The following is a 16,571-nucleotide window of genomic DNA, read 5'->3' as shown; positions in this document are numbered from 1 at the left end:
CAGTCTGACTTTTACACTCTGAGTCCAGCAGGGGGCGCTGCACTCGCACACTGAGAGAGCTTTGACCAGCAGAAGGCAGGATGTCTGTCTGTCTGTCTTGCTTCCTGTCTGTCTGTCTGTATAATTCCACGAAACCCCCAGAGCCTCCCCATGAATATTTCTCTAGATCCGCCCCTGCAATGCAATGAATTAATTAATAAATACATAAATAAATAAACGAATAAATAAATAAATACTTGACAAATACAGTATTGAAATTATGAAATTTTAAAACTTGAAAATGCTTCAGAAATGTATGATGTATCGAAAAATACTGTAATATTAATGAAATCAACGTTACTAATAAAATCAAATCACATCTTATTTATTTGGCACCTTTTGTGCAAAATTGCGATACACAGTGCTTAATAATCCAGTGAAAATACAGCAATACAAGTAAGATACAACCATGCATAAAGAATTATTAAAAGAAACACGACAGACTAGAGACCAGTGAAGAGGGATTAAAACATGAATAATAAAAATAAAACAAATCAATATTTAGCAACAATAATAATAACAATAATTAAAAGAGGGCAAATAAATGAATGCATAATTAAACAGATAAACACAATGGATTAAGAGAATTCCAGACTTGCCTCCCCTCATGTTCCTATAGAAAATGAAAAATCACTGTAATATTCCTTTTATGTCTAACAGTCAGTGCAGTATCCCTGTATAATGTTTAAAAATCACTGTAATATTTTTTATCATACAGCTACAGGGACAGATTGTCTCTTAAAATATAATTATCATCATTACTCGAGCTGCTGATATTTGATCTTTTCTCTTCCTGTCGGGACGTTTTTCTGTGATATTTGTATGTTTTGCTGCAGGAATAATAGTTGTTTTTTTTAATGTATAGGATTATTGACTGATTGATTGATCTCGTGCAGGCGGTCTCAGTGGAACAGCTCGCTTCTGCTCACCGTTGCGTTAACGTGGCCTGTGTCCGTCACCGCCATGCAGGGGTTATTACAGGATTATTACAGGTGTTATTACAGGATTAATCGTCGTGTGCTGTGAGCTGCTGAGTCACTGTGGCAGTGAGCCTGCTGGTGTTTTGTCATTGAAACAGTATATGCTCTTTTTTATTTTAATCTCTAATTTTTACAAACGACCTTCAGTTTGTCCTTGTACATTGAATTGGTCCCTACACCATAAATAAATAAATAAATAATCCATGTTAAGCTGACAGAATAAGGCGGTGTGAAGGAAATAACTCGATTCAAGAAAATTCATAAAACACACGGACCTACATTAGAATAAAGTGCAACAAACTGCCCAGATAACGTGGTAAGAAGGACTTTTTTGCCATAAATATGCAGAAAGTCTCAGATATATGTGTACGTGTGTGTGTGTGTGTGTGTGTGTGTGCATGGCTGCTGTTGTTTGTTCACCGATCAATGAGACAAAGGATAATCAATAATTCCTTCACTGCTGATTGGTTTCTGTCTGTGCTGCCTCGGCCTCGCTGTCAGCTGCTGTGTTCATGCCTGAGCAGGAATGTGTTTACTGTCCACACACACACACATACACACACACACACACACACACACACACACACACACACACACACACAGTGGATTGTGGTTGGACTGATTTATTGTCTTTTTATTGAAGGTCAGATATCAGGCTGAGCCTTGAGAAAGATTTGTGTTGTTTGGCTGCTCAGGAGCTGCTGCACTGTGTGTGTGTGTGTGTGTGTGTGTGTGTGTGTGTGTGGGTGTGCGTGTGTGTGTGTGTGTGTGTGTCTCAGCCTAAAATGTTCTGTGCACAGTTCCAACATGAAGAACCTCTAGTGATTCAAAACCTTTGCAAACTGTTTGTTTTTCTTCTTCCACTCTCTGTGCAGCTCGCTCCACCGCTCCTCAGGGTGAGAACAATGATAATGATAATAATAATAATAATCTTTTTTTCTGTAGCTGCTTTAAAAGCAGAGTGGTTGTCGTGGTTTGACAGACACAGTAAAGCAGAATAACAAGAGAAAGACAAACGAGAGCAAAACAGCATGAAGGACAAATGAGGATTGAAAGTGAAAACAGGAAAACAGACGACAGGAAAACAGACGACAGGAAAACAGACGACAGGAAAACAGACGACAGGAAACGCAGCAGAGAGAAAAGAGAAGACACAGACGGTCACACACGCCCAGTCGGTGTCATCACTGTGACCAACGCTGCGTTTACACTTTCTGCTGCACGTTAAATGTCAGGCGTGTGTGTGAGGTGTGTGAGGGGTGTGTGAGGTGTGTGATGTGTGTGTGAGGTGTGTGTGAGGTGTGTGTGAGGTGTGTGATGTGTGTGTGAGGTGTGTGTGAGGTGTGTGTTGAGTCGCTCGGTGTCGGCTGCGGGGCAGCAGGTGGTTTTTCACGGCGTCTGAAGCTGGAAGCTGACGTGATGAAAGCCGGCCCGCCGCCTGTCAGCGCCCCCCCCCCCTCGCCCCCCTCGCCCCCTCGCCCCCCCGCCCCCCCGTTAGCGTCCCGGGCCCCCCTCTGTCATGCGGCTGCAGCTATATCAGGACACTCAGATACGGGCGGCCGGCTGATCCCAGGTCAGCTCAGGCCTCGTCTGCTGACATTTAAGAAGCCGCAGCTCCTGCTCTGATGACAGACTTCACACACACTTCACACACACCTCACACACACACACACACACACACACACACTCTGCAGGCTTCAGTCGGGACGTCCCGGCTTTGTTCACACTGCAGCCGCCTCTGACCCGCCGGCCCTCTGACGCCTGGACGGACGTCACGTCTCTCTTCACAAACATTTAACCCTTTGAGAGCAGAGCGGACTGGCCTCTCTCACAGGCGGTGGTCCTACAGTGGAGCTACAGCGCCCCCTGGGGGTGCACTGGAGCACTGCAGGGATAAATAGATAAATAGTTTTTCAGCAGTATCCACAGATTACAGATTAAATAAATCAATGAAAAAAAGATTAAAAAAAAAAAAAATAAATAAAGAATAAGATCTGAGTACAACAGAATAAGATCTAAAATGTGCAACAACAAAAAAAAAAAAACAGAAAAAACCGTGTGCATGGGTGTATAAAAAGAGCATAGAGGTAGGTAAATGTGCAAATTTAGAAGAAATATACAGTACACTATATATATATATATATATAAATGAGATCTTTTTTAAAATGTTAATGTCATGTATAGTTCCTAAAATAATGAGCCTGTGCTGTAATAATAGTTCAATAAAACTGTAAATGTGAGTTTGATAAATCCCACGTTCCCTCTGGGTCCCTGAAGGTGTCATGTGTGTGTGTTTGGGGTTTAGAGGACGTTTGTTCACTCTGACCTCAGGAGGTTTTGTGAGGGGGAAGTCGTCTGAGGGGACATTATTGAAAAAAGGTTTTAGAGCCGCTGGTCTACGTTGCCATGGTTACTGAACCGGACCAGAATAAGCCAGGGTTTTCCCTTTAATCCACCTGGCTCAGGTGTAGTGTATGTTGATATTTACCCACAGTACCGCGTCTCCTCCCGCAGGGGGCGATCTGAGCTGAGCAGCCGGCGTCATGGACACGACCACGTCCATCAAGATGACCACGCTGGCCATCCAGAACCTGTTCAGCTACGTGGAGGAGGAGAACCTGGCGGCGCTGAAGGCCCACCTGGACCGCTTCAAGGAGGTGGACGGGCGCTCCGACGTACGGCCACTTTACAGCACCCTTTACTCTCATTGATCATTTTCATTTGAATGTTTTATACGTGTGTGTATTCCAATATATTCCATCATCATGACATGTGGACGCTGACGTCTTTCATCCTGTTGCTGTGGCAGAACGGCCAGACGCCGCTCATGCTGGCGTCGGAGCAGGGCAGCCTGGAGATCGTCCAGGAGCTGATCAGGAGGGGAGCCAACGTCAACCTGGACGACGTGGTGAGGACAGTGAACGCACCGCACGGCTCTGACATCACACTGGGCCGGGTCTCTTAGTCTGGAGGAAGATTTGAATCATTTATTTCTTTGTTATTGGTTCATTTCTGGGCTTTTGTCATAGTCAAAGTCAGAGAATATGAATTAATATAAAATCCAACACAAAGGATGTTCAAGTATTAAACTTAACAACCTAAAAAAAACAAGTATTCAATTAATGAAACCCAACACATTTTTTTTTTGTTTGTTTTTTTTTTTTAAATAAGAGAAATATATGAAGAGCTCATTTGCAAAAACAGATAAAAGCCATTCTTAAAATGAATACACTTTTTTCACTGATACTGCTTGGAGTACACACACACACATACAAACAAACACACACACACACACAAAGCATGATTTAGGATAATAAAAATTAGGCCAGGCTAAATAAACATATAAAAAATAGAAATAAATATAAAGCAAATTTTAATAAAATTCCAAAAAGTTTAAAAAGGTTTTAATAAATTTAAATGGAGATATCTGTTTTTGCAAATGAGCTCTTCATGTATATTTACACAATACAAACCCAAAAAGCAACTCAAGTTTTTTTTTTTTTTTTTCTCACACCAAATTATGACCCAAAAGGAGCTTCAGGAGGAGGTCGCCACCACAGAGTCAAGCAGGAGAGTTATGTGGCCGTTTGGGACACTTTTGTTACTGTTAATTACATAAAACACATGATGTGATATGATATGATATGATCTGATATAATATGATGTATTATACTTTACTGTCCACACAGGGTAGCTGGTCTGGACTCAGAGGTCGTTGCACTTTAACCAAAACACACATAACACACACTCAGTCAGACGACTCAGTAAAAACAGAGATGTGAAGTTGCAGACATGCAGGTTAATCGCAGTAAAGAGGTGAGACAGTCAGGTAGGGGTTGGGTTCTGTCTCAGGTTGGGTTCTGTCTCAGGTTGGGTTCTGTCTCAGGTTGGGTTCTGTCTCGGGTTGGGTTCTGTCTCAGGTTGGGTTCTGTCTCAGGTTGGGTTCTGTCTCAGGTTGGGTTCTCGGCTCTGTGAGGGGTTGGGTTCTGTGTCAGGTTGGGTTCTGTCTCAGGTTGGGTTCTCGGCTCTGTGAGGGGTTGGGTTCTGTCTCAGGTTGGGTTCTCGGCTCTGTGAGGGGTTGGGTTCTGTGTCAGGTTGGGTTCTGTCTCAGGTTGGGTTCTCGGCTCTGTCTCGGGTTGGGTTCTGTCTCGGGTTGGGTTCTGTCTCAGGTTAGGGTTCTGTCTCAGGTTGGGTTCTCGGCGTCCCGCAGAACAAAGGGCTGCTCTCCTCTCTGTCGGTTGCCTGGTTACCGCAGCAGAGCTCATCAACGGGTGCTCGTGCTGTAAGGGCAGTGTGGTTGTTTCCATGGTAACGCCGTCTCCCTCTCTCTCTCCCTCTGTGTGTGTGTGTGTGTGTGTGTGTGTGTGTGTGTGTGTGTGTGTGCAGGACTGCTGGTCGGCTCTGATCTCAGCGGCGAAGGAAGGTCACGTGGAGGTGGTGAAGGAGCTGCTGGACAACAGCGCCTACATCGAGCACAGAGACATGGTGGGACACACACACACACACACACACACACACACACACACACACACACACACAGGGTTGTATATCTTGTTGCAGTAGAACACATCTATCATTCCATGTTTTGCTGTATCATGTTGTAAATCCACTCACTGTGCTCATTTATGTTTTATTTTGTTTTGTTTTCTGTAATTTGGACGCTGCCTCACACACATCACAACACAGTTTGATAAATCCTGTGTGGAAGTTTGGTGTCACATCACACCGATCACTAAAACCCTGATGGCAGCGTCATGTCATTCACTCCTCTTGATCCATTCATGTGACGTTTTTATAAAAGTTATTTATTTATTTATTTTCCTCAACTTTCTTTTTTTTCTTTCTTCTTCTTTGTCTTTTAACCTCTTCTTCAGGCTGATTGGATTTAAGCAGAGAACACTGATTTGCTGTTTGAGTCACAGAGTCAGTGAGCACGTTTACATGCACACCTTATTCCTGTATTAACCGGAATATCCTCAATATTCCGGTTGCGCACGTGTCATGTAAACACGCACCGAACCCGATTAAGGTCATATTCCGGTTGGAGAGAATTCCGAATAAGCCCCCTGGAATATTCCTGTTCCAACCGGAATATTGGGGCATGTAACCACCTTAGTCGGAAAACTCCCCGAACCGGAATATTCAGTCACGACTGCGCATGCTCGACTCACAAGGAATCCTGTGGCGTCTTTGTTGCTATGGTTACCTGCAAGCGGGGAAAACGGCAGGGCGAACAGCAGCAAGAGCCATGAGACTGCAGTCCACCTTCAGCTGATGAAAGACTTAAATATCACGGAGGATATCGATGGGAGAAAACATAGAAATAGCGACAGAAGAAGAAGAAAAAGAAGAAGAAGACGAGGAAGAAGACTTCTTCGTCTGTTTTTCCGGCAGACCAGACGCCTATACGCGTACTGCTGCCCCCCACGGCTGAGTGTCGCATTACGTCAGAGAGTGGAATACGCCGAAACACGGGGGCATGCCAAGTCACATGTAAACGGAATATTCCAGTTGCCGCGGCGCAGTTACCTTAACCGGAATATTGAGCCAAACCAGAATATGGTGTGCATGTAAACGTACTCAATGTGAAGGGAAGCCTCTCCCTGCCCCTTTGAACATGAACCGTGTTATTCAACTGACAATCAATCAGTTTAGCTTTTGTTTGCTTCTATTGTTTACAGATCATACTTCTGTTTATTTATCCCTGTCTTTTTTAACATGTTCAATAAAGTATAATAATAAAAACGTACTGAAAACGTGCTATGGGGATATATAAATATATATATATATATGGTTATCAGGATATGAGCTGTACCAACAGGCAGTATGAGCTTATTCAGGTCCTGTACATTCACAGATATGAACAGCAGGTTTCAAATCAAATCAAATCAAATCAAATCAAATCAGTCAAATCAGTAACTAACCGTTTCCAGGGGAAACGCTCGGCGTGACGCTCTGACGGGTCGTTTTGTCTCACAAAAGATTTGAATGAGAAAGAGGAAGTCAACCCCTACACAATAAATACAAAAAATACAAAAAAAAAAAAATACTTTTTGAAAACTGTGATGTCATGCCTCTGTTGTGTCTTTGTATGGTTTCCTTATAATAATCTGTACATCGTGCACATTGTATTTTTTGTATTTATTGTGTATATTGTATTGCATTGTATGGTAGGAATAATATTAGCCCATATATGGCTCACTTGAGGCCTCCTGGCTTGATTGACAGATGCCAGAGTGATGAGCCGTTTGCCATGTCACTCCTGCATGGTTGCCTGAGGAAGACGGTTTGGTGAGACGTGGTCAGTAAAGCCTGTTGGAGCTCAGATCCAGTGGATTCTCTTCCTGTGATCTTGCGGCTCCTGGCCTAACACAGGATCTCTGTCTGTCACAGGAGATTAGACACATGAAGACGTGAAGGGACACAACGTCACATGCAGGGCTCCAGCATGCGACCTATTAGGTCGCATATGCGACCTACTTTTTTTAAGGTGCGAGTTAAAATTTAATTAGGTCGCGCCGGTGCTACTTGCAGGAGGACGAGTGAAAAAAAATATTTTTTTTTCTCTCATCAATCCCGTGGCTATGTTAGTGCAGTAATGGTTGTGGTTGATAATAAAAAAATTAGGCTACTTTCTGGCTCATTCCGCGACTCCTATCTCTCCTCTCTCTCGCTCCCCGTCTCTGCCTGCCTGTCTGTCTTAATGCGTGACGTGCACAGACGTACACGCGCGTACACGCAGCGCGCTCACTGAATGATCACCGACGATCCCGCTAAAAAAAAACTAAACAAAGAAGATGAAGCGTCTGTCGTTGATTATTTTAAGAAAAAGAATGTGTCAGGAGGCTGTTGATGCTGGAGGGTCTGAAAATAGGGAAGCGACAAGCGAATTTTGGACTCGGAAACCGAGTCGAAAAGGCAAAGAAACTTTCCAGGTTACAGCAGCGCACTGACATAGATTGAGTAATAAAGTGAAGAGGTGCCACTCCTCTATTTTCACTGGCTAAAAGCAGCACACTGGCTTAGCTTGTCTATTCAGAGAAGAGGTATCACTTCGTCTTATTTTTCAATCTATGTTATCACAGGCATACTACTGCTCTTTCATTGGTAGCTGAATTGTTAGGTCTGTTTGATAAGTAATTTACATTGTTAAAACAAATAATAATTTAACATATTGTTACAGTAAAAAGTACTCTGTCAACCCTCAGGTGAAATAATTACTGATGCATCCTCTTGTCATTTTTGTTCAATCATTAATAACATATAATTTCCTGGTTTTATAGAAGTATTGGATCGGGACTCGGTATCGGCAGATACTCAAAATCAAATGACTCGGACTCGGGGGCAAAAAAAAACGTGATCGGGACATCCCTACTTTAATTTTTATGTTTTGTTTATATGAAGAAGATGATCTATTTTGTACTGCTGCTGCAGAGAAACGTAAACTTCAAATTACAATATTTTGCAGACAAGTTTGGGTCATTTTTAATCTTTAAATTTCATCAACATGATAAGGTCATGCATTAATAACACGCTATACATAGAAAAATATGGTGCTACCTAATTTCTTTTGGTGCTACTAAATGAAAAGCTAGGTGGCACCAGTGCTACCTGTGAAAAAGTTAGTCTGGAGCCCTGGTCACATGATACTGATGATGATGTCATTGTTGATGTTGTTGTTGTTGTTGTTGTTTACGTTGTTGTTGTGTCTTAGGGCGGCTGGACGGCTCTGATGTGGGCCGCTTACAAAGGTCGTGTGGAGGTCACCAAGGTGCTGCTGGAGCTCGGAGCCAACCCCAACACGACTGGACAGGTAACACACACACACACACACACACACACAGACACACACACACACACACACACACACACACACACACACACACAGAGGGTTCAGTGTTTGTCTTTGTGTGGCCGTGCTGCCTCACGTGCACTGTTGCCGTGCACGCTCACGCTCACGCCCCCTCCCCTACCCAAAAAACTCCCAGCCTGCTTAGCTACAATACCTGTGCTTAGCTTAGCATAGCTACGGCTCACCACCTCCTGCTTCCTGAGCAGCCAGACACACAAGCTGCAGGTGGGAGGGGCTTAGCATCAGGTGGGAGGGGCTTGATGGAGGGGCTGAGCCTCAGGTGGGAGGGTCTTGGGGGAGGGTCTGAGTCTCAGGTGGGAGGGGCTTGAGGAGGGTCTGAGTCTCAGGTGGGAGGGGCTTGAGGAGGGGCTGAGTCTCAGGTGGGAGGGGCTGAGCCTCAGGTGGGAGGGGCTTGAGGAGGGGCTGAGCCTCAGGTGGGAGGGGCTTGGGGGAGGGGCCTGCTGTAAAAAGTTGCCTGTTTAAACTTTAAGGCACGTTTTAAATTTGATGTGTATATAATTCAACGTTTTGGGCTGAATCTCCTTTGTGACGTCACAGAGAGTCCAGATGTTGGACACGTCTCCTCCTCTGGACGCTCTGTGGTTCCTGTTAGCTTAGCATAAAGACTTGAAGTCTATGGGAGTCGTTAGCCTGGCTCCGTCAAACCTTACAGCAACTCTGAAATTTCAGCTCTCTCTCTCTCTCTGTCTCTCTCTCTCTCTCTCTCTCTCTCAATTCAATTCAATTCAATAAGCTTTATTGGCATGACTGTAGTACATACAATATTGCCAAAGCATTTTTGGACAGACGTGTAACAAACAGTAGTGATATACATAAAATAAAATAATACAGATAATAATAGGTAATTAAGTATATCCTATGTATGTGTGTGTGTGTGTCTGCATGCGCGCGCGCGCATGTGTGTGTGTGTGTGTGTGCGTGTGCGTGTGCGTGTGCGTGTGCGTGTGTGCGCGTGCGCGTGTGTGTGTGTGTGTGTGTGTGTGTGTGTGTGTGTGTGTGTGTGTGTGTGTGCATGTGTGTGTGAGTGCGTGTGTGCGTGTGCGTGTGTGTGTGTGTGTGTCTAGGTCACTCACTGTCCCTCAGGTTGTGGCATGCTGATACGTACTGGGCAGCAAGATCTGCCCTCTCTCCTTCTCCCAGGAGGATTTTTAATTTGGAGAGCTCATTTCTCTCTCTGAAATCTGGGATTTTGCAGCTAAATTTATTAAAATAAGTGTCTCTTATTTCTTTAGATTTTTCACATTTTAGGAGGAAGTGCATCTCTGTCTCCACCTCACCTGTCGAGCAGTGACCGCATATTCTCTTCTCTTTTGGTTGCCATGATTTTTTGTGTCGTCCTTTTTCGATTGCCAGTTGGTGGTCACTGAGCCTGTACTTGGTGAGGATCTGTCTCTGCTTTCTATCTCTGACAGTGGAGAGATATTCTGCCAGCTCATATTTTCTTTTTAGGGCCAGATAACATTCTGATCTGCTTTGGTTCTTAGTTTCTTCTTTCCAATGTTCTAAATAGGTTTCTTTACATTGTTTTATAATTTGTTTGACTCTGATTGGTGTTTGGGAAGCAGTGCTGGTGTGAGGCTGGTCAGGGTGTGTCTGGGGGGGGGCGTTGAGTCTCAGCACCAGCTGACATAGGGGGCTCTTTTCTGGGCTCAGCTCTTGGGTTTGAAGGGCTTGGGAGTGCAGGGTGTCAGGGGGGCTGGATCTGAGGTGGTTAAAGAATTGAAGTGCTCTCTGTTGGATGTTAATTATGAGGGGGTATCTGCCTAATTCTGCTCGACATGTATTTGTTGGTGTTTTTCTGTTTATGTGTAAGATGTGTCTACAGAATTCGGCGTGTAATGATTCAGTTGGGTGTTTGTCCCAGTGAGTATAGCTGTGATGACTGAGTGGACCCCAAACTTCACTACCATACAGCGCAATGGGCTGGATGACACTGTCAAATATTTTAAGCCAGATTTTTACAGGAATTTGGAAATTATAAAATTTTCTTTTAATTGCATTTAGAGCTCTTCGGGCTTTTTCTTTTAGTGCATTCACTGCCATGTTGAAACTTCCTGATGCTGTTATGGTTAGACCAAGGTAGGTATAACTCATGCTATGTTCAATGATCTGGTTATTTATGGTGAATTTGTGTTTATTTTCTTGGCATCTGGGGCGTTTTTGAAAAATCATAATGTTAGTTTTCTTCATATTTACTGCCAGGGCCCAGCTCTGACAGTATTTTTCTACTATCTCTAGCTGATGCTGTAGTCCTTGTTCAGTAGGAGACAGTATGACAAGGTCATCGGCATAAAACAGACATTTCACCTCTTGATCTAGGAGGGAGAGGCCTGGTGCAGCACATTGGTTCAACTGAAGAGCAAGTTCATTTATATAAATATTGAACAGAGTTGGACTCAAATTGCAGCCCTGACGGACGCCTCTTCTCTGGGTGAAGAAATTGGTTCGTTTGTCTCCGATTTTGACAGCACATTTATTTTCTAAATACATTGATTTGACTAGATCATATATTTTGCCCCCTATACCACAATGTAGGAGTCTGTAGTAGAGCCCCTCATGCCAGATGGAGTCAAAAGCTTTCTTAAAATCAATAAAGCAAGTGAATATCTTACCATTTTTTGTTTGGTGTACATGTTTGTTGATTAAAGTGTGAAGGGTATATACATGGTCAGTGGTGCGGTGTTTTGGGAGGAACCCAATTTGGTTTTTACTCAAAACAGAGTGTTGCTCTAAGAAATCTAGTATTCTTTTGTTGAGAATACTACAGAATAATTTACCGAGGCAGCTGCTGACACAGATGCCACGGTAGTTGTTAGGGTCTGATTTGTCCCCACTCTTATGAATTGGGGAAATCAGCCCTTTGCACCAGATGTCAGGAAAATGTCCTGACTGTAGTACAATGTTGAACAATTTCAACACTGCACCTTGCATGTGTGGGGTGCTGCATTTAAGCATTTCATTTTTAATGCTGTCTGGACCACAAGCTTTCCTTAGCCGGAGAGTATTTGTTTGTGTGATCAGTTCTTCCCAGGTAATTGGGAAATCAAGGGGGTTTTGGTTGTCTTTAATTGTTTCTTCTAACGTTTGGAGTTTTTCTTTCATGATGCATTGATCTGAGTTAATTTGACTTATTGGTATGTCTTTGTACAGATTTTCAAAATGTGCTCTCCAGATGTCACCATTTTGGATAGGTAGTGCTTGTGGTTGCTTTGTGTTGAAATTGTTCCACATATCCCAGAATTGATTCTGATTTATGGCATTCTCAATATCTTCAAGTTTCATGTGGGTGTAATTTTGTTTTTTGTTCCTAATTGTACGTTTGTATTTGCTTAGAATTTCGTTATACCTAATGCGCAGGGCAGGGTTGTTTGGTTGCCGATGTTTTTCATTTGCCATCTTTCTCAGGTCCTTTCTGATCATCTTGCATTCTTGGTCAAACCATTTTTCTGTGTTTTGCCTTTTAACAGGCTTCCTTTTTTGTTTAAGGCCAGCTTTAATAGCTGCCTTTTGGAATAGGATATTAATATCATCTATGGCCTTGTTTATACCATTTCTGGTAGGGATATATTGATTATTGTTGTATATTGTTATGTCATTCATTAGATCAGGTGAGTTTAAGGCCATATAGAATTTGTCTCCACTGTCTGGGCCCCATCTAAAAGTAGGATTTAATTTGTACAGTTCATTGGGTTCCCTTTTAGTGTCACTTATGTGACCTGAAAGTTTAAGGAACACGTTTATTTGGTTGTGGTCTGAGAGGGGGGATTGCTGTCTGACAGTGAATGCACTGATAGTGGTGGGGTCCATGTCAGTGATTGCATAGTCCACGACACTAGACCCAAGGGCTGAGGAGAATGTGAATCTCCCTAAAGAGTCCCCTCTGAACCTACCATTAACTATGTACAGGCCTAAGGCCCGACAGAGATGCACTACCTCCCTGCCACTTTGATTTATTTGAGAGTCAAGGTTGCTCCGACGTGTGACAGTTGGTGTGGTGAATGGGGCAGGTTGACCAAACACATGGCTGTTGCCTTGTGGGTTGATGATATCAGGTTCAATTCCTGTTCGTCCATTCAGGTCTCCAGTCAAGAGTGTGTTTCCTTGGGTCTGGAAATAAGCAATTTCTGAATGGAGAGTTTCAAAAATGTCTTCCTCAAAATAAGGAGAGTCTGCTGGGGGTATATAAATAGCACAGAGATAAAGATCCCTATCAGTGATGCCCAGGGTTTGGTCTAATTTTAGCCAAATGTGAGATTTACCTTGTTTTACTGGTGAGATCTGATGGCAAAGATTTCCTTTATACCACACCAGGATCCCTCCCGATGTTCTTCCCTTGCGTATGTTTTTTAATTTTGTCGAGGGCACCATGACTTCATTATATCCTGGAGGGCAGTGAGTGAGTTGATTATTGTGACACCATGTTTCTGTTAACACTGTTATATCGACATCTTTGACAGATTTCATGAATTCTGGGTTTTCACTCTTCAGCTCAAAGGTTGAGGAGTGGAGACCCTGAATATTCCAGCAGCTTATATGAAATGAACGCATTAAAACAGTCAAAATGGACCTGTATAGTGAGACGAATATGAAAACACCTACAACTATCTATACGTTTATGGTACTGAATAATAATTTGGTGTGAATTTTACAGGAGGTATGAACTATTTTCACTAATAATATTTTCACTAAATTCAACTGTATTGATTACTACTATTGCTATTATTATTATCCTAATGGTACAGTACATTTCCATGCTGTTCTATTGCTTAAGCGTGTTCCGGGTGTGTATGTCTTAGCTGAGCAGAAGCCGTGTGCACAGGGTGTGTAGCATCTCTCTGATGTATCCCAACTCAGAGGTAGTGGAGCAGGGGACTGTGACTGTGGGCTGAGCTGCAACTGCTGCGTAGCTCCTCTGCTGAGGGTGTGGAGGAGGACCAGGGGCAGGTGCTGCTGCGTAGCTCCTCTGCTGAGGGTGTGGAGGAGGACCAGGGGCAGGTGCTGCTGCGTAGCTCCTCTGCTGAGGGTGTGGAGGAGGACCAGGGGCAGGTGCTGCTGCGTAGCTCCTCTGCTGAGGGTGTGGAGGAGGACCAGGGGCAGGTGCTGCTGCGTAGCTCCTCTGCTGAGGGTGTGGAGGAGGACCAGGGGCAGGTGCTGCTGCGTAGCTCCTCTGCTGAGGGTGTGGAGGAGGACCAGGGGCAGGTGCTGCTGCGTAGCTCCTCTGCTGAGGGTGTGGAGGAGGACCAGGGGCAGGTGCTGCTGCGTAGCTCCTCTGCTGAGGGTGTGGAGGAGGACCAGGGGCAGGTGCTGCTGCGTAGCTCCTCTGCTGAGGGTGTGGAGGAGGACCAGGGGCAGGTGCTGCTGCGTAGCTCCTCTGCTGAGGGTGTGGAGGAGGACCAGGGGCAGGTGCTGCTGCGTAGCTCCTCTGCTGAGGGTGTGGAGGAGGACCAGGGGCAGGTGCTGCTGCGTAGCTCCTCTGCTGAGGGTGTGGAGGAGGACCAGGGGCAGGTGCTGCTGCGTAGCTCCTCTGCTGAGGGTGTGGAGGAGGACCAGGGGCAGGTGCTGCTGCGTAGCTCCTCTGCTGATGCCGTAGACGAGGTTGGTGGCCAGGGGCTGGGTAGGGGGAAGGTGGCCTCCTCTGGCTGCGCTGCACAGTGGTGAGGTGGTGGGCATGTGGGGAGTGGGAGGGCGGGGCTGAGCTGTTGTGTCTCTTCACAGCAGGAGGGATGATCCTGGGGTGATGATGGGGTGGGGGAGGTCTGGGGTAGTCTCTAGAGCTCCTAGTGGAGGAGGGGGTGGAAGGGTTGCGTCCCAGGGCTGTGTCTTTGAGGGATTTTGCGAATGTCTTCACCCCCTCTCTGTGTAAGTGGAGTCCGTCATAGAGATCCCAGGTGCCAATAGTTGGGTGGAGGGCCAGGTGGACATTTGGTAAGGTGGCACATCCTCTTCTGATCTCCATATTAATGTCATGGATGACATGAGGAGGGGTGTCTGTCCTGGGTAATAAGGTGGAGACCACAATGCGGGTGTCAGGGAACTCCCTACTGGCCTGTTCCGCCATCTTCCTCACTGCCTCAGCGGTGTCCTTACGGAGTCTGTGCAGGTCATTTGTTCCTGTGTGGATCACTAGGCATTGAGGGCTTTTGAGGGTCTCCTTTTTTAACAGCTTCATGGCCTGACCTGTGGAGCTGCAGCGTTTGGACAGCACTTTCTTTCCAGGAAATAGTTTGCTTGTGTCCAGGAATTTCCCATTTGAGTCAGTCAGCAGGACCACTTGTGGGGCTTGTTCTTCAGGCTGGGTGGAGGGAGGCTGGGATGGGCAGAGCTGGCTGTTGGTAGCTGGCTGTGTGGGTGTATCAGGAGGTGCTGGGGTGCTGTTCAGCTGGGTGCAGAGCAGAGAGGGTGGGTCAGAGACAAGGCAGAGATTTGGGGCACTGGCAGGGGGAGTCTGTGTCTCTGCACTTGTCATTTTGGGGGCTGATGAGAGTTGGTCTGCCAGGTGTTGGATTTGTCTGGTGAGGCTCTTTTCTCTCTTCTTCGCATCATCGTTTGCTTTGGCTAACTGAGCACGGAGCACATTGTTCTCCTGTTTGAGGGCTTCTAGACTTCTTCTCAGGTCAGATGCCAAGGCCTGGTTGTCTCTCTTGAGCTGTTGGAGCTCCTCTTTGAGCTGTTGCAGAGTGTTGTCTGGGGGGTCAGACAGTCTGGCCTGGGTCAGCTCTTTGAATTCAGCAAAGTCCAGCTCCAGTAGGGCCATACTCTCCTTCAGTTGGTTGGTGAAGCTGCCGGGTGTAGGAGGGGCAGAGATGGACAAGGTGGCAGGGTTTTCTGCTGGGCTCTCGTCATTTTCACTGTCGTAGGTGACACGGATCCTCTTGGTGTCCACCTCAGCTTTTAACAGGGGGAACGCTTCTTCAAAGGACTCCAGGTTGGCTTCACTTCCTTGGACCATGACCTTTCCTTTGGTGTAGTACGTTATGGTAAGCAGAGGGTCATCCTTGTCAAGGTGTTCATCCTTACAGATTTTTAATCTGCCTCCTGAGCCGATGCCCTCACTGGATATGTATTCATAGTGACTGCACAGAGTATCCTTCCAAATGTAGATGGAGTCAGTGAAGAATATAAAGTTATTCTTCTTCTTTCCTTCTCTTTGTTGGGCGTAGTCAGTGAAGAGGACCTCTGGGTTTTCACGTAGTGTCTTGTCTTTGTGTTTCTCTTTAGCTGTTACACTTTTACATTTAGCAGGGTACTCAATTTCCCTGCTCTGTGCTCTGAGGGCTGTGCTGTTTGTAGCTGCCTGCTGACCAGTTTCCATGGCAACTGCTTGTTTACTTGAGGATGAGCTAGGCTAACTGTCAACTCCGCTAGCTTTTCCTCCCTTCAAGCCCGCAGACACCAGTGAGGAAGCAAACCGGATATAATCCAAACAGATCAATGCCACCAGCAAGGATCCTCCAGTTCTTCCTTTCTTCTCTCCTTCCTCGCTCATAAAATGACACTTCTGTCAGCTTTTCTGGTGCAGTTTCTCCCTTGGAATCTTGGTAACAGTGGCAGTTGGTGGCAGTTAACTGTTTTGTTTGCTAGCTGTTTTGATTTAAAAATGTATCCAAAGGTGATATTTCCTTTTCAGTTCTTGCTGATTAAAGTTGTCACCTTTTCTTTAGAGTCCTTTCTGAAGATTA

The 16,571-nt window shown here is 45.2% G+C and overlaps 1 protein-coding gene across 1 annotated transcript in view; it reads left to right on the top strand.

The window, feature by feature from the left end:
- The window catches only part of LOC115356567 (kinase D-interacting substrate of 220 kDa B-like), a 47,078-nt gene that overhangs the window by 1,173 nt on the left and 29,334 nt on the right, over positions 1 to 16,571 (top strand). The window contains exons 2-8 of the mRNA XM_030047782.1: positions 3,534 to 3,694; positions 3,829 to 3,927; positions 5,406 to 5,504; positions 8,734 to 8,832; positions 12,496 to 12,500; positions 13,800 to 14,506; positions 14,757 to 14,817. Of these exons, the coding sequence (XP_029903642.1) occupies positions 3,563 to 3,694; positions 3,829 to 3,927; positions 5,406 to 5,504; positions 8,734 to 8,832; positions 12,496 to 12,500; positions 13,800 to 14,506; positions 14,757 to 14,817 (1,202 nt within the window). The 5' untranslated portion in view covers positions 3,534 to 3,562. The remainder of the gene's footprint in view (positions 1 to 3,533; positions 3,695 to 3,828; positions 3,928 to 5,405; positions 5,505 to 8,733; positions 8,833 to 12,495; positions 12,501 to 13,799; positions 14,507 to 14,756; positions 14,818 to 16,571) is intronic.

This window comes from Myripristis murdjan, chromosome 24 (assembly GCF_902150065.1).
Source record: "Myripristis murdjan chromosome 24, fMyrMur1.1, whole genome shotgun sequence".
Classification (NCBI taxonomy): Eukaryota; Metazoa; Chordata; class Actinopteri; order Holocentriformes; family Holocentridae; genus Myripristis; species Myripristis murdjan.
This window is presented reverse-complemented; position numbering and strand designations above follow the sequence as displayed.